General features: G+C 34.9%; 1 protein-coding gene across 2 annotated transcripts in view; it reads right to left on the minus strand.

The window, feature by feature from the left end:
* LOC145694001 (histone-lysine N-methyltransferase set-17-like) overlaps positions 1–19,552 on the minus strand; it is an 83,713-nt gene that overhangs the window by 29,292 nt on the left and 34,869 nt on the right. For both annotated transcript variants that reach the window (XM_081770146.1, XM_081770147.1), the window contains 2 exons: positions 15,899–15,963; positions 7,055–7,134 (listed from right to left, as the gene is read on the minus strand). In XM_081770146.1, coding sequence (XP_081626272.1) covers positions 7,055–7,134; positions 15,899–15,963 — 145 coding nt within the window. The remainder of the gene's footprint in view (positions 1–7,054; positions 7,135–15,898; positions 15,964–19,552) is intronic.

Here is a 19,552-nt window from a genome sequence, read left to right on the forward strand (position 1 = left end):
CACCGTTTGAGTTCAAGAACGGACGAAAATGTTCAAAAAATTAATGAACTTGTGGGAAAGACAGACGTCTGAGCATCCGAATGGTCGCAGACATGACGAACATTAACAAAGAGACAGTAAGAAATTTTGCATGACAATTTAAACGAGACGTCCGAACCTCTAGGTGCCTAATGCTCATCTCGTCATTGAGACCGGCGGGCGATTTGGGAACGATTCTGTAATCAATTTTTGGAGATGCCCTTCAACGTCTTACCCAGGTAAATCCAGGTTTCCGGAAAATACTGATTGGCAGGACAACGGAGGACAAACCCCGGAAAGCGGTTATATAAATAAATTGACGCCCGAACAGCGACTCGACTTGGCGATTACAAATAAATGACGCCCGAACAGGGGCACGATTACAGTGTATAGATAGAGGAGGGGAGTAAATTGAAGGGAATAACTGTCAATTGTAACTTTATTTGCAATACATCACATTTATTGTAACCTATTGTGCATGTAATATCTTAAGCATAATTACATACCTACATGTTAGTAGATAAACAAATAAGAATTTATTATTAAATCGTATTATTAAATTATTAACATGTTATTAAATTATTATTTTCCCACATACTAACTATGCATCACAATAAATATAAATATAATTGGCAAACGTTCATTTCTGGTAGTTATAACTGTACATACAGGGAGAAAATGCAATTTTGCTACCTATTCTACAAATAATCGCAAATCGTATTTGAATATAGGTGCGAGCAAATCGTATATTTACCAAATTATCAAAATCGTTTTCTTTATTTTGAATAAACTACAGTATAGTGTCCCCGAAAGTCCCTTAACATTAGTGCTAGAGACGTGTAGTTCAGTGATGGGCATGATTTGACGATATACAATAGTAATACTGTATGGGTAGGGGGAACTCGATTGCAATCCATTCATGAAACGCTGAATCTAATTGAACAAACAATCAATGAGGAGATGTAATTCATTCATTGGACGCTGAATCCATTTGAACAAACACTTCTCGATGTTTCTTATAGTTGTTGTTCTGGTCGGAGAAACAAACAGAACCGTTCTATGAGATTGCAAATATTTGTATATAGCATAGTTTGGAAGTATAAAAATATATATACTTTTATTATGGTTCTCACTATACTCGCTGCGACCTTATCCTGACAGCCGAGATACGCAGCTTCAATTCGGTGACTCCGCGCACGTTACATAGTTCTTCCCGCTACACTAAGGAGATAAATTCAAAGAGCTAATTGAGTGTAAGTATATAAAAATGTCAATACAGGAACAATATTTAAAATAAAAGGTACTAGATTTGTTAGTAACGGGTTATGACAATGACGTAACCAGGGCCGGATTTAGCATTTTGGCGCCCCTAGGCCCAATAATTTTTTCCGTCCCCTAGTCTAGTTAAAGTTACTTTCCTAAAACCTTTATTAAAAAATTATATCACGCCTATATGTTAATTGTTTAAACACCACTCCACGATGCAATTTTATCATTGCAAGTTTTTTGAGGAATTTACTTGGTTCTGGGCTTAACAAAATACCGTTAATGTACGGTATTAACAAAAGATTGGTGAATAACTTTGGTTTTGTTCAATTTAGCCATTTGGGCAAATAAATATAAAAAACTCTGTAATACATTATAAAATAGTTTCAATCTCAGAAACACAGCTTACATGAAGTATTTTGATAACCCTGACACATAAACTGTGTTTTAAAGTAAAACTAGATATTTTGTATGTACAAATAGTAAATTGTACTAGTATAAAAAATGACATTTTTGAGATCAATGTTGTAACGAAGTTGATGCATAATGTTGAAAAATAGTTTAACTTTACCAACAACTATTTGTTTTAATGAACTTCAAAATCAGAATGCGTTATTAGCCTGATTTTTTAATCAATTCAAAAAATATGTTAAGTTATGGCTATTTACTTTTATTTCTAGATTTTTTTTTCTCTCGGCCGTGCGCCCCCTAGGAGCTTGCGCCTATAGGCCCGGGCCTACCGGGCCTATTGGGAAATCCGGCCCTGGACGTAACGATTCAGAATAAGAAAAAGAGAAGGAAAGAAAGGAATGACAAACCGGCAGCTAGGAAGCGAGTCTCTTGCAAGTGTTGCAAAATTATAAACTTGAAAAATCTTATATCACAAACAGAAGACCATAAAATTAGTTGATTGATCAATGTTATAAATCGTCCACAATGGATAGGAAATGGTCTAATATTTTTTTATATACAAATTAAATAGAGTAGCTACCCCGTAAGAAACTTCTTTGCCTGCTGGTAAATGAAACAAAATAAGAACGGGACTCACGTGTAACTTCTGCAATTTTTGTGCAAATGTTAACACTGCTCTGTCAAATTTCGTCTGCGCGCGTGCGTTAGTGTGGATACGTGGGTGTAGTGAAACTGAAACCATGGAGAGTGTTGAGCGCGAAATTGAAAACATGAATGAATCCGAATTATCATATCAGTATTATCGCAAACACGAGGAATGGAAACCTCTTCAAAGTCAAGCAAAGTAAATTGTCATCAATGTGTACGCTGGCCTAAAGGAAAAATGTGCAGACAAAACTGTAGAAAAAATTGTTGATATGATTGTTGCCGGGTCGATGCTGCTTTACTCATTGCCAACGTAGAGTTGCGGTACTTTGAGGGAAAAATCGTAGTTTTAATTTATTGTCTACAGGGTGGCTGCTCGTGTGTTTCTGTTTATGATTGACCTTTCCCATGTAGACATATGAAGATAACTTATATTTCTTATAATTTCTTACCTTAATCAATTGAAATGAATAAGCAAAATAGTGTTCATGCTCTCGGGTTTCAATTGTGAGGATTGGAAATACATCACGTGCGAATTTCCAGTACATTTATCACTATTGTCGTGTCCTCATGAATTATTAAAAACAAATAGACCAAGAAACATGTTTTTTGTTAGCGGCACGCAAAGGACGAGAAATCACCACTCCGCGCATATCAGCTGAGACACAGAGCAGCACCAGTTTGTAGTGGATGGAAAGTGTTAGCATATTTCGTTAGTAGCCGTTTTTATAATGTAGAAGAAAAGAGTGTAAATTAATTTGTCTGTGAGCTTGTTGTCGTTTATTATTCGGTGAATAAATAAGGAATTATTAAAGTAAAATGATTAATTATTATTTTTCCAGTTCAGGTGTATTTCTGGTTCTATGTTTTTTTATCATAGCAGAATATATTACTGTCATATGGAATTATATGAAAACGTCTAAAGTTATCAATTGGCGACGATGCATGGTGAAATCGAACCAAAGTGGAAAACAGTCTAATTCACTTTTTTTAAGTAGTTTGGTAGAGAAACAACAAATGGTAAATAGAAGTAATATATGTTGGATACAATTATTTTGCAACAACATTCCGTTGAAATTTGAGGTTGACACAGGAGCTGCTGCCACAGTAGTGCCAATTAGCATATATTACAAATATTTTAGCGATCTTCAATTAGAAATTTCAGATATTCATTTAAAGGCAGCGGAAGGCTCATCTTTAATGGTGCAAGGCCAAATCACAGTATTAGTGCAGAAAGATACATTTGCTCGGAAGATGATTATGGTGATTGTCACAGATAAGTTAAATCATCCTATTATGGGGAGGCCATGGATTGATGTCATGTTTAAAAATTGGAGAGAACTGTTTCAAAAGCCGGTAGACAATACGGTTCTTAATATGAATTATACAACGTTGAATGATATTAGGGGTACATTAAGGCAGAAATTTTCTGACGTATTCTCGGATTCTGTTAGTCAGCCAATTGCAGGATTCAAGTGTCAGATTCCAGTTAGGCCGGATACCATTCCGATATTTAGAAAATATTACCAATTACCGTATACTATTGCTGACCAAGTGAAGAAGGATGTCGAAGTTTTAGTCAAACAAGGAATCTGGAAACCTGTATCGTATTCGGATTGGGCTACTCCAATGGTAGTGGTGAAGAAAAAGAATGGAGAATTTAGATTATGTATAGACTATAAGGTGACTTTAAATAAGGTATTAGAAAAGATGGTTTATCCACTTCCTAAACCAGAAGATATTTTTAACAATTTGCTGGGAATGACCGCTTTTACGGTAATTGATTTACGGATGGCGTATCAACAAATATTGGTTGATGATCGATCTAAACCTTTTCTTACAGTTAATACACCTTGGGGACTTTTTCAGCCACAACGGTTACCATTTGGATTGACGTGCAGTCCCCATATATTTCAGAGGGTAATAGAGCAAATTTTAAAAGATTTTCCGGGTGTATTTGCATTTCTAGATGACATTTTAATAGCTGGGCATGATAGAGAAGAGTGTTTTGAACGCACTAATAATGTGCTAAAACGTTTACAAGAGTATCACGTTAAAGTACGTTTGGATAAATGTCAATTTTTACAACCCGAGATTGAGTATCTGGGACATACGATTTCTCCAAGGGGTATTTTTCCGATGGTGAAACATCAAGAGGCAATTTTAAAATGTGAAACACCAAAAGACGTGTCTCAATTAAAAGCGTATTTAGGTATGTTAAACTTCTTTCACAAGCATCTGCCAAATTTTTCTTTAAAACTGCCTCACTTATTTGAATTATTAAAAAAGAAACAGAGATGGGTTTGGACAAAGGTGCATGATAAAGAATTCCAATTATCAAAAGACATGCTAAGGAAAGCAAAATGGAACCAACCTTTTGACAAATCAGCTGAAGTCGTTCTCATCACTGATAGTAGTGCGTACGGAGTTGGAGCTCAACTTTGTAACAGGAGACAAGGAAAACTGCATACTGTAGCTTGCGCATCAGCAACCTTAACTGATGCTGAGAAAAATTACAGTCAATTTGAAAAGGAGACCCTAGCAATAATATTCGCTGTTAAAAAGTTCCATAAATATCTATTTGGTAGACCTTTTGAGATTCAAACGGATTCGCTACCAGCAAAATTGATTTTTGGAGAAAAAACATGCATACCAACTTTAGCTTCACCCCGCTTACAAAGGTGGGCATTACTCTTACTTAATTATGACTATGTGATAAATTATTCCAAACATGTGGAAGTAGCAGATTGTTTGTCTCGGTTGCCATTGTCAGAAGAAGTGGGAGATTGGGAAATATCTCAAAATTTTGTTACTAATATCACAGTTGATCCACCCTTGTTCGCCACGATTTGCAAGGAAACGACTCTGGATTCTACGATTAATCTGATAAAGAACTGGTTGCTTCATGGTTGGCCTTCAAGATTGCCATCAACAGGTAATGTGAAGGAATTAAAAGCTTATTATCGTCGACGTCATGAGTTATATGTGCAACAACAGTGTCTCTTTTGGGGTCATAAACTGATAATACCGGCGTCTTTAAGATCTATGATATTACAAATATTACATGAAGGACATTTAGGTGCACAAAACATGAAGGCTGAGGCAAGGTCACATTATTGGTGGCCTTCGTTGGATCAAGACATAGATCTCGTAGTTCAAACATGTACTTCATGTCAGGCTCTACACAATAAAGCACCACAACAGAAATATATATCATGGAGAGACTCAATACATCCTTGGCAACGAATCCATCTAGATTTCTTCGAGTTGGCTGGAAGAAAATTTCTTTTGTTAGTAGATTCGATGTCAAAATGGATAGAAGTATGGCAAATGAACTCTACTAATACTTCAGAAACAATTACAAAGTTGAACACTTGTTTCAATAAATTTGGTTGGCCTCAAGTCATGGTAACGGATAATGGTCCGCCCTTCTGTGGTAAGGACTTCAAGGACTATTGGCTAAAAAGGGGAGTGAAGATACTGAATTCTCCTCCGTGGCATCCCCAGAGTAATGGTCTAGCGGAAAGAACGGTGCAAACCGTAAAGGGTTTGATGAAAAAGAAGTTAATGGAAAAGGGACTTTCTGTGTGTTCCTCTTCACAGTTGTTAAGGATCTTGGAAGACATAGTATATGGACTTAGGTTCACACGATCGGAAAAGTTGCATAATTCACCAGCTGGTTTACTCTTCCGTTATGAACCACGTACCCGGTATAATATCACGTATCAAGACTGTAGGAAAGGCAAAGATGACCAGGATACTAGCAAAGACAATGGTGTTTACAACCAGTGCCAATACAGTAAAGGTCAATTAGTATGGGTCTTAAATAGCCCCTGTCACTTCCCAAAATTTGTACCAGGAAGAGTTATTCGATGTATAGGTAACTCTTTGTATGAAGTGTGGGTAGAAAACAAGTGTAGAAAGGTACATGTACACCACTTACGTAGTCGAAGACAGAAATCAGAGAACATTAAAGAGTCTCGTAACGACTTACCAGTGAATAACCGGACAAGTGAAAATGTAAAAATACCAACGGCGGTAAATAGGTCTCCTGATAATTTTTGGTGGTATTTGGAAACTGAAACCTTGCCCAATAATCTTGGTCCACCATTATTATCAGAAAAAAAGGAGGATGGAACGTCATTACGTCGCTCCGAGCGGCAGCGCAGATGTCCAGATAGATATACGCCTGAATAAAAAAAAAAAAAAAAAAAAAAAAAGAGGAGGAGAATGTTGTAGTGGATGGAAAGTGTTAGCATATTTCGTTAGTAGCCGTTTTTATAATGTAGAAGAAAAGAGTGTAAATTAATTTGTCTGTGAGCTTGTTGTCGTTTATTATTCGGTGAATAAATAAGGAATTATTAAAGTAAAATGATTAATTATTATTTTTCCAGTTCAGGTGTATTTCTGGTTCTATGTTTTTTTATCATAGCAGAATATATTACTGTCATATGGAATTATATGAAAACGTCTAAAGTTATCACAGTTGAAACAACTGGCGGTTGAGACCAAATCAAAACGCACACACACTTACAAAGGCTTGTCTGTGAAAAGGATCGCGCGCCAACTTGTACTAATGCGCTTGTGATCCGGATCTCAAGTTAACATTGCATTTAGTATAATGAAACACATTTTATAATACTGTAATTACTAAAGAAAATCTGAATTTGTAAAAACAAAATGAACAAATAAGTCCTATATACTTATTACTTACTTGTTTGCGATTTACTACTCGATTTTGTCTTTCCAAGACATTTCACATTAATTTCATTGGTTGGCAAATCTTTGGTCCTTCTGAAATAAAACATTGATTCACTATACGAGCATATTATTGTAGTTTATTATTTTGGTTTAAATGTGTTATATTTTAGACATTCTAACAGAGGTGATTCATGAGGTAAACAATAAAGTTTTCTTTGCTTGAAAGTAGAAATAAACACTTTCTTGATACATTACAATAAAAACAATTAATGCATTAGGTAATCTTTATTGCCTTAGCTTCAAGCAATAAAATTTAATTTTTTTCCAGTGGGGCTTTTCAAGCGATAAAACCTCAATTGTTTAACAATGTGACTTCCCTCATAAGCCGCCTCTACATTCTATAGTACAACCCTTACTTCTGAACTTCACCTATTAGCATACGTACTCTTCTGCCAAGTAGCCAAAATTTGAGTTAGTTATGTACAGTCACTTGCTAGGCATGTGTCCCTTACTTTATAACTAAATATTTTCTCTCAAGAAGGGTGTAATATGTCTTGTAGAATATTGCAAAATAGTGGAACGGAATTTTGGTTTCAAAAAATTATAAAGCATTGTATTAATGTAACGAAAAATTATAAATCTTATAACTTTAATACAAGTTGTAACTAAATAAATTATCTATAAATTCAGAAAGGAATTCAAAGCTTTTTATAATTCTTGTTAATATGCACGCCTTAATTTCACTTTAATTTCACCTTAATGCTACCACTAAATCGATTTAAATTACTATTTCTGATTAATTAAATAACGTACTTACACGCACAGTTTAAAATTGAACAGTGAGACAAAAATTGCTCTCAAAAGATTGTTCCGTCATTTTACACCGAATTATTGGCAAACATACTGATATAATACCATTATTAAATTATAATGAAGTATAACACAAGAAATACAGTTGATATGAAAGTGAAAAACGTTTGATAGCTATTACTTTAAAAATCAATTTTAACATCAAGATGCTTAAAAGACTGTTACACCCACGAAGAGGGAGTTAGGTACAGGACAAATAGCAATAGTAGCTTGCCACCAAGTTTGCCAATACAAGCAAGTTAGCTTGTGATGAGATTTCACTATAGTTTGTGGCAATCTTGCTGGCGCAAGTGTGTTTCTGCATACATTACTTAATCATCAAGTAAAGAAGACTTCATATATTCCCAACTCTAAATCTTTTTAATGTCGAAAAGAAATAGAAAGTAATCAATCAAGCATTATCTACTGCAATCATCTGAATCAAAGAAACTTCGAAAGTAATGGTAGTAAGTCGAAGTGAGACCGAGAACCGATATATCGAGGTTTTCCGTAATTAAGTCTTAAGACAATGACATATTTGTAATTCAAGAATTTGTCTCCCAATTTTTACGTTAATCAAAGCTGTTATATACAATACTAAAATACTCTCGCATCTCCTTCACTTACATATTTTATGAGCAAATTTGTTTACATGTAAAATATTATAAGATTTGACTTTAACAAATATTTTTACCAAACTGGCTGTTAAGTTACATAGTCCTTGTTACGTAATATGCCTACTGTATTTTATGAGTTTGTTTTCATCGAATAATTAACGCTACACATTAGTATATTTCAATGACATTCTAAGAGCGATAAATGTACGGCTAGGCACCAATCGAACTTCGGTTTCTGGATTTATGTCCAGGTGCACTAATTGCAACGTTACAGCTGAACTTCGATTTCTGGTTTTACGTCCAAATGCACTAACTACAACGTCACAGCCTCAACTTCGATTTTTGGATTTATGTCCCAGGTGCAATAACTACTACGTTACATACAGTCTAGACACTTTTTTTAAAATCTTGAGACCTTACTCAGACATTCAAACCACCCAAATCATACTACAACTACTACTTTGATTTAATGTTAGCTAACCCTTGTGTACATTATAAAACAGCTACCACGGTTTAAGAAGAAGGAGAAAAACAAAAAAAAATTACAACCAAGATCATTGAGAAAGAACTAAAGAAAAACTTGATGAAAATATGTGTAAAAAGTGTCGCATGGATGTGAAACATAAACTCTAGGTTAGAAAAGAAATAGAAGAATGGAGAAGGGATGACTTCGAAATGTGATGCTATAAAAAGATGCTGAAAAGTATATGGGTAGATAAGGTATGCAAAAAAAGAGTGTTGAAAATGGTAGAAGAAGTAAGAAAGATTATTTCGAAGAGAAGAGTTAAGATGAGACATGGAGGGGACACTATGACGCATCATGCTATTAACAATGATAGGAAGTGATATAAGGAAAAATCCCTAATGGAAGGCAGCGATTTGAGTATACCAACCAAATAATTCAGAATGTAAGGAGGAAAACGAACATATAAATCAAACGATTGTTTCAAGATTGGAACAAGTAGAAAGCAGGGTCAAAGTAATCGAAAGATTGCTGACCTAAGAAGAAAGAACGACATCGAATCAGAACAGCTAGCGAGAATTTTAGTTCTCCGGACTTTAAATTTGGGGCCATAAGTTGTTCCCTCTATTTATGATACGCGTATAACAATTACTCATATTTAGTTTACGATTTTAAATAATATTTTGACGCAGAAAATGAGAACAAATTCCATAATTTTGGTGTATCTTCTACAAATTTGATATTGAACATGTTTCCTTTCAAATATAAGCTAGGGAGTAAACTCGTAAGGAAATGGGTTAGAACCCCTCCTGTAGCGTTCACGTGAAAAGGACGCATCGCAAAGCTTTTTCCATTCCATATATTTTAAGAACTGGAGCTTGCCGCATTACCTTGAATCTGAAAGTTAATTATATGAATTGACTTTGTCCTTTCGCTTCAACTAAATTTTGATTTATTGAGGTTTAATATCTCATTTAGGGCTATATGAGACGGAACCCGACAGAAATTATACGCACCACTTGACAAAAAAAGTAATAGGCCTACATGTACTGAAGTAACTCTTCACGCCTATATATTCTGAACTTATTCCTCAGTCTAAGAGTACAGTTAAAGAAAGAAAATGATAAAATTACAGGTTGCAATATAATGCTACTTATACATTATATTTGATTTCCAATAAATTATTTTCAGACTACCGAGACTACACTGAGACTTATCTCTCAAAACCAAGACGGAAACACCTATATATGGATTGGGACAAAACTAAGACTGTATGCCGTCTCCTTTCATCTCCACTTGATTCCACACATAAACTCTGAGTAGTTAGAGTACTTTAGTAACATTTAAATATAATAAAACAGTTCTTAAAGACGTACAATTTTCATCCGAAAAAGAGTGTATTTTTTAAAACATTCTCTATGTAAAGAAAAATCATACTATCTACAGTGGATCCGAAGAGTCTTAGGTGACCAGTGCATTTAGACACTTCTCGATATCCTAGCAGATGAACTCATGTTTCACACTAATCATATTTCTTGTGTTATGCTTCCTTTCTAAACGTTATTGGAGCATATTTGAATCGCTGATTTGAGAAACGTCATAAGTCAGCCATATGCCGAAAATGGGTTTACATGCACCTTTGATTCTTGAAAATAGCTACACCGAGGAGTTATGACATGTCAGAAGTCACGCTAATAATTCGTACAATATCGAGCTGCAACAAGTGTCTCTGGGTTGAGAAACGTCACAAATCATTGACTTATGGCATTATTGACAATATTGACTTATGACGTTTCTCAAATCAGCGATTCATTTGTGAGTTATACCTTGTGATTTTACTAAAAATTAATGCTTACAGTGCAGACTAAACATGGTAACCTAATCTTTTGAATATACTGGTATAACTCTGTTTGACATCAGAACAATATACTATGAAATCACTTTAAAATTTAATCACACATAGTAGTAGAAAGACGATCACAGTTGGGAATATGTCAATGTTACCAGTTAGTGTGTTAGGTATTGTTAATATTATTTATTAGTTCATTAGCAAATGCTCATGCTTCAGATACAAAACATTTTAGTCTGAGTTATTTTTCGTAAGTATCCCTACAACAAATACAATATAACAAGTATCACATACGTCACAATACATCACATAGAAAGTAATAATATTCTTTACTCACCTTTCATAAATACTGAGTATAAGCAAACTTTCCGAAAGGATCAGATCGATGTGTTATTAAGTTGACAAAACACGAAAACGTCTTAACCGTCAGGAAATTTTGCACTCTGAAGGTGGTCAAGAATGGATTGATTTGTAATAATCTGAAGAAAATGTAACTTTTAGAAATGTTACTTGGAAAGAAGAGATAAGGACTTTCTGTAGTAGGACCGGGTACCACAAGTTTTCTAGTAGGAATTTGACAACACCACTATCCACGTGCTGCCCACCGCCTACAAAGTGCAGTGCAAGCACGACTCGACTTGATCTTCTTTTTCTTCTTCTTGGTTACGAGTCCAGCAGGTAGTAACGGAGGAGGTAGCCCATGGAAGATCCAAGTGACGTGCAGTTTAGTGAGGATTGACGTTCCCTGTGAATTCTAGTTCGGAGAGTGTTGTTTCAAAGTGATAATTGTTGAACTCCTATACGAAGGCATTATAATGACCGGCTAAATGAAAGAGTACTAACAGCTCTGCAGACTTTCCAAAAGCTAAGTAACTGAATATTATTTTCTTCCTTATACAGAATATCCTTTTTTTAAAATTTTTGTATAATGTATAATTCGCCAATATATCCTTAGAAGTTGAATGAAGTGTTTCGTTTCTATTTGCATTCCTATATTTCATCATCCAAGATATTTTGCACGTAAAAGACGGCCTCGTACGTTGAACGACCACCTTGCACGGCCTCATACGTTGAACGACCACACTTCTCTAACAATTCTCGCAAAATGAAGTAAATCTACCGCTTCCAGATGCCAGAATGATATCCCTTGATTTGAATCAATGTGTAACAAATAATGTTTTTCTACGAATATCAGTGTATGCGATTTAGCGAGGTATCAACTTTGAAGAAACTTGTTTAGGAGGATAGTTTGGCCAAAAGAAAAATGTTAAACATGTTTCATGAACTCTCTTAGCTCAATTTTAATAAGTATGAAGTAGTTGGTATCAAATATAAAAGTAGAAAGGAAGAAATTAAAACAGACGACTAACTTTCGATTATTAATGAGGACATGAAGTTGAGCATGAAATGGAAACAACGCTAGTAGCAAGAAAGCGTTCGGCCAGTTGACGCATGGTTGGCTTTTGGCTTTCTACGCTTGCACTTGAAACGCATGCTTTCATACAATCTGCCTTTCGTTGTTCTTGCAAGCGATGCTTTAGACTCTTTGCAGAGCGTCATAGCATCACTGGCCGTTCATTGACTTGACTATTGACTTGACTTCACTTGTAAAACGCTTGCGTCAAGCTTGAATGGAACAATAAATGTAAGGTTGCCCCCCACGTAACTTCGGTACTGGAATCCAGTTTGCGGCATGCTTCCATGTTTTCCAATCAAACTGAATACAAGCTTGGCCGACTTGCAACTCAAGCTTACATCAAGTGGTTTGCAAGTTGTCTCTGCTGCTAGGGAAGAATAGGAATGGAAAAAGAAGCATTTGGAAAGAAGGAAAATCTATTTTAAAGGTCCTTTAATAAGAAAGTTAAGAAGAAACCTCTTAAAATATTTCGTGTGGAGCAATGTATCGTATGGAATAAATTACATATTTTACGCAAAAGCGATTTTAAAAGACCGGATGTTTCTACAATGTGATTGTAGACAAGAATGGAGAGTACTACCTGGATCAAACTGACAATGAATCAAGAAGTGTTAGAAACAGTAGGGGGAAGTGAAAAATTTTAGATGTAATTGAAAAGATGAATAAAAAATGATTGTAACATTGGTTAAGAAGGAACTGTGTCATGAGGAACGTGCTAGAACGTATGGTGACACAAAGTAGAGGAAGAAACCGAAAGAGATACTACACTCGATGGACGGTATTAAAACAGATAATGCCTATATGAAGACAAATAAATTAGCTCTGGCGCATGAAAGCGACTATCTGTGGCAACTGATCTGCAATGATTATAGAATACCTATGAGATGATACTTAGCAACCATGCTTCAAATGCTTCACATTTCGATTCTGCTTTTAGCAGTCCTGTAACCGGAAACAAGTATAGAGGCTAAAATATACATCTTATGCATACTTTTTTTTTTTGCGTCATTTGGTTTTCCAATAGTAAAAGAATTATCAAAATTAGTTTAAATTACATTAACCACTTACTCAACTAATTTGAAAAAATATTTCACTTTCAACAAACAATTTTATTTTTCTAAATGGTTATGTGTTGTCTAGTATCACGTTTTGACTCCATAGAACTAGCCCAACATTAAGACGATCTATCCCGGGTGACCCTAGAAATTTTCACCGACACACACCATAGATGCTAAGTAGGTTTCATGTGGGGGCGGGAAAAAATGTGCGCCTTAATGAAATTACATGCTATGTCAGTGGTAGATCTGTGAGGAAGTGTTGTGGTAGTAGAGAAGAATAGAACAATATAGGCTGTAATGAAAGCAAGAAAAAGATATTACTTAGAGAATTAGTTGAGAAGGAATAGTATTATAAAGAACCTGGTGGAAGTATTGTGGGTGAAAAAAAGGAAAGTAAATAAAGGACACGATTGCTGAACCATATTAAGCCACCTTAATATGGGTACTGGTAAACAGAAGCTTCTAAGTTTGCAGTACATGATTAGAAGTTACGTATGATGTTGTTTATGAACATTCGTATAAGGAGGAGAGAGCGTAAAAGGCAAATTCAATGTGACATACAGGCAAGAGGTATGGAGGGAATCAATCTCTTTCTTTCTATGCCATTTAATTATAGACAGAACAGTTGGCACAAAGTGCTTTCTGGTACCAAGAATATGAACAACTGATTCACTGTAAACTAAAGTAAAAATTGCATCAAAAACGCTAATAAAAATGGCGACCACAGGGATGAATAGAACACTTTCTGAACTGCTGGATAAGTAAAAATTAAACGCAACTTTAATAATGGACAGCATATCATCATCTGGCTTATTTTCATGCACTTTGGATACTCCATTCAGAAAGAATCTGAAAAATAGGCTTCAAATTACTACATGTCTCTTTTCTATCATTGGGCAAAATGACACGACAGAATATAGGGTATCCGAGGTCCTTCTTTACAGAATAACTGCATAATTCAATTCACCAGTACGTGTTTCGGACATTCCATCATAAAGGGAAGAAGAGGAGAAATGTTTTGTTGTTATATGTTTGTTTTAAAGCGCATAACTTGGTGTAGTATGAAGTTTCTTTCAAAAAAAAATGAGTATTCTAACGCACGGGAAGGACACAACAAATGTATGTAGTGACGAAATAAATATCTCTATATAAAAGGTGTCCTGACTGACTGACTGGCGCCTAAGCCAAACTGTTTAAACAAGGAACTTAAACTTTAGAGAGTACATAGCTAGTACAGTCAGGGCCGGTTCTACCATATGTGCAACACGTGAACTTGTCGGCAAAATCTGTCATAACTATATTATTTAAAATAAATATTTCTTCTTGAAAACAGAATTCATGATGATACTAGTTAAATTTACTAAGCTGACCTATTTGATTACTACATTCATAAATCACGTTCATGTTGCATTAGTTTAAGATCATATAGATGGTGCTAAAGCAAATGGTCAAACAAATCCCAGCACGAATTGCTTGATTGTTATCAAGTACAAGAACTTAATTCTCGGACAGTAGGGAACAAATGTTCCATTTAGTTAGTTATCACACTTTTGAAATGAAGGCTAATCTTGTCTTTGTCACAAACAAATTCCTTACCATGGAAAGTGGAAACAAGTTCTTTTTCTTTAATGTTTTTAACAGATGTACAAGGAAAATCAAGAAATAAAGATAAAAGAGCTAGTTGCTAGTTGCACTGGAATTTCAAACTGATATACTGAGATTGAAACTCGATTTTGAATTCTATAAAAAAGGATTACCATCTTTCCTTTGCAGGTGTATTTGCTTTATCTTTCACTAACATAATAGATTATTATTTAAGGGGAAAAAATAGACACAACGAGATTGTATTTGTAGTGTTTAGGACTTTCTGAGTTCCAGTGCCTTTTCCTGCCCTTCGTTTTGACGAGGGTATAGCATACTTAAAATCATGGCTTTTAAGATTTATTCTTTCTGGAGAAAGGGGCGGCAAATAACGCCATTTCACGGGGCGGGAAATGCCTAGGGCCGGCCCTATATAAGGTTCAACTAATAGGGATTTTTAGAATACATAGAAGGGGTAAAATTACGATTGCAGTCTTTATGATAAGCTCTCTGTATCTCGACAATCCGTTAATAAAGTAAGAAGATATATTTCGGAATAACAAAGATACCGCGGATTTACCAGAATACCAATGCGCTCTGAAGATTTAGACATGAAATCTGGTATTTAGGCCCTCCGTTTAAAAGGATTAAACACACATTTTAGCATTTTTTTTTTTAAATACCTACAATGGAAGAAAAAGATGAGGCTTGATGTACTGAGATGTTGATATCTCGAATTGTCTTTGACATTTTACCTAGAAAGAAGAAAAGGGATGAGTGTACAATATGTTTGAATTTTGTGCGAGATTTGGAGTTCAGGTGAATTCTATGGGAGACGCAGAAGAAACCCGAAAGATCGTCCACAGTAGCACTTGGAGACGTTTGCTAGTACAGTACGAAATTTTAAATGTATTCCTAAATTTCAACATTAGTATTAGTTTCTGTCAAACTATTAAGCGTTATCTACTTGGATGTTAAATAACAAACAAACAAGTACATATTTAGAGTCTACTAATGTTTTACCTTCTGACACCTCCAGAATATTCATACTTCCCGTTAAATGATGAATTTCTGAGCTGTTTTGATCGCTAAGGTAACGAAACAAAGTGTGTAAAAAATTATTAATATACTGTTAGTTCACTGCAAGGCAATGTCCAAACCAAACATGTTCACTTACTTTGTTTTATTGGTTTCTACAAAGAAATATGAAAACATTGGTGTAACACGGTAAAAGATCTTATACGGACTAATAGTTGTTCAGTTTCGTGCTTAAGATGATTTGTAAAATATTTTAATTTTTAATTTTATAATAAATTATCGTCTCTCACTGGTGTTGCAGGTCAATCACACGAGCTCTTGCTAACAAGCAAACATAAATATTCACTCAGTTTTTTTCATACACAACTCATTTCATTAACTAGGAAACGATTTACAATATTCAAACAACTCCGAATGGAAGAAATAAATATGTCAACCCGTAAGGTTAAGGAACAGGAAACAAAACTGCAATTAACGGAAAGAAGAGAAAATTCGTGGATAGAGTCGAAAGGGAATACGAGCTCTCTCGTGGCTATATTGTTAACGTACATGCCTCTGGCGCGGGAGACTAGAGTTCGATTCCCAGCGTAAGCTTATGTGGTTTGGATCCTATGTTAAGCTGTAGGTTCATATCTCATATAGCCTCCCCGCTGAAAGGGACGCTAATCTCAGATTCAACAATCAAGGAATAACAGCAATAAGACTCGAACTGAATTTATGATAGAAACATCGTGGAACACTTCGAATATAGCATCTCCAAGATTGGTGGTGAGTACAAGCTTAGATATAGTTGGAGACACCTTTATCTAGCATTGGATTGAAAATTTTTGATTTGTATTCGTTTTGTGCAGAGTTCAATACTAACAGTTTTCAAATGTCTCGTTGCAAACTCCTGTGCGTGAGTATTTCTATTTCCTTCAAATCATATATGAGATTATGAAATAAATACAATAGCCGTATATAAGTGATTCACTAGTAATTTTTGAATATTGTACAGTGCTGATATTACCGAACCTAGACTTTTGGCCCGCAACCAGCCACAAGGTTTGGGGGAGCCATGAATATGTTAGGAGGGCCAAGTCACCAAAAATTATCTTACAAATGTCTAAATTATGTTTTTAAATTAATAATAGAAATTTGTATTGAGGCCTGAGGGGCCACAAAAAGTTTAGGGGGCCAGGCCCCCCTAGTCCCCCTCTAGTTGCGGACCTGCTAGACTTCTGGTGAAACACGTTGTATCTTGCTTACAAAATAACTTGTAAATAAGTATGTACTTTGCCCTTTATTCTCGTATATATAGGCCTACTGTATATCCCTATATAGAACAGACTGTATCTTCCGTTTATAGAACTTTGATGGATTTACACTACAAAAATTTAAATATATTTAAGTAACCCACACCTAAATGTTTTATTTTAGCTTTACATTTACCTAATATCAATTAATAGTCTTTATTTATGTTAAGGCTCTCCAAGTATTGTTGTTATTGAATTATTTATTTTCCGTTTGACATTTTATCACATATGCAATTCCGAGTTGAGCTGATTTTGAGTTTAACGTCCTTTTCAGCATCGAGGTTATATGAGACGGGACCTACTGATTAACGTGGAATTCGAATCACATGAGTTTCCACCGGTAATCGAACCCGGGTCTTTCACGCCAAAGGCGCGTACGCTAACCGCTTAGCCACGAATGAGCTCCCCGTATGCAATTCCGATATAGATACTGACCTGTTGCAAAATATCTTTTCCACTACCACTATCTATAAATAGACGCATATACTATGAGCTATTTACCGTTAGAAAAATATAGAACACACTTCGAGCTTTCTACGTGTAGTAGTATTCTAGGACACCATCGTGAAGTTAGTAGTTATAGCATGGGTCAATCTTAACTAAGGTGTGACCTTAGTCTTCTAAAGGAGTAAATCCCTAATTAGTTTACCAAAATTATGGTAACGTTTCGGATGTGCTCATATATGAGTTCATGTTAGAATAGCGAAGTCCAGTAACACTAATTCTGATCGGTGTATTGGGGAGAAAGAGATGCACTTCGCTGTGTGGTGTTAACACAACACTGTTAGCACAATTGAAGATATCTGAAAGAAAGGGCAAGTGTGATTGGAACAAAAATGAAAAGCGATTGGCAAGGCATAGCAGTGTGTCAACCATATATGATCTCCAACACACCAGTGCTAAAGCAAGCTATAGACAATAGTGCACTTTACTTTAGTTTTTATGTATGTGGTTTATGGTAGTAACTTGGACAGAATGTTCAACAGAAATAATAAACAGTATCAAAGTGGTGTATTCCTTTTAGAACGTCATGATGATGCACATCAAGTAAAGATTAATAAACACAAAGAAGATATTATTGCTGACCACATGCGTTTACTTGTATAATTTTTACCAAATGCACTCAGAATGAATTTTTAATGTTGCTTTCCCTTCACCGAATAATGCTAAAAGAGTGAACATAAAGATGCTTACGAGCCTGACATACTAGAAATAATACAATATTTACCATTTCTTTTCCTTGTTTATTCATAAGTGAAAGGAGATAATGAAATGCAACTTACCACAATCATAGATAATATTATTCTACAACAGAAAATATGAACCTGAAGAATTTTCAGTGCTGCCATTCATAGAAATTACAGTGTTGCCAGAATAACAATTCCCCCAAAATCTAAGTTAAGGCAGATACTACAAGAACGAACTCAACTGCATTTAATTACATATTATGTTGTCTTGGTATCTTGTGAACTACTTCTTAAATAACATTATTATTTAATTTTAATAACTGTATGTTAAAACTCTTTTATTACAAACTAAATACAACTATTATTTGAAAAGTAATTCACAGGATACCAAGACAACATGATACATAATTAAATGCAGTTGAGTTCGTTACTCTAGTCTCTGCCTTAACTTAGATTTTGAGGAAATTGTTATTCTGGCAACACTGTACTTTCTATGGATGGCAACACTGAAAATTCTTCAGGTTCATATTTTCTGTTGTAGAATAATATTATCTATGATTGTGGTAAGTTGCATTCCATTATCTTCTTTCACTTATGAAATACAAGAAAAAGAAAAATGTAAATTTTGTATTGTTTTTAGTATGTCAAGCTCTTAACACGTAAATACAGTGCTAATGCATCACATGATACTTATGTTAAGATTTTCATATCTTACACTAAAATTACAAATTGCTGAGCAAAATTTGTTTATTTTAAATGTGTGACAGTTTCGCCAGCTAACTGCATAGTCAAGTGGGAGACAAGGCATGATTAGCCGTAACTTCGCCATGTAAAATAAGACTAAATAAATAAACTGAACATATTGCATATCATCACTGTGTCCGATGAAGCCTATATGTTCAGTTAGTTGGCTGCTCAGTGATTTGTATTTTTAGTGTAAGTTATTTAAAATAGCAAAGATAGTATGAACCAGTTAGTTATAAGATTATCACCTCCATGTAAAGAAAAAAAATCAAAGCAAGATGCTGTAATTATTTTCTGTTACCAACTACGCCATAATACAGACAGACCCCTAACCCAGATGAATAACAAAGCCATTTTCATTTTTATATCACCCATTAGTTATACGACAGATAATGCATATAAATAATCCAGTA

This window comes from Thermobia domestica, chromosome 9 (assembly GCF_964235325.1).
Source record: "Thermobia domestica chromosome 9, izTheDome1.hap1.1, whole genome shotgun sequence".
In the NCBI taxonomy this organism is placed as follows: domain Eukaryota; kingdom Metazoa; phylum Arthropoda; class Insecta; order Zygentoma; family Lepismatidae; genus Thermobia; species Thermobia domestica.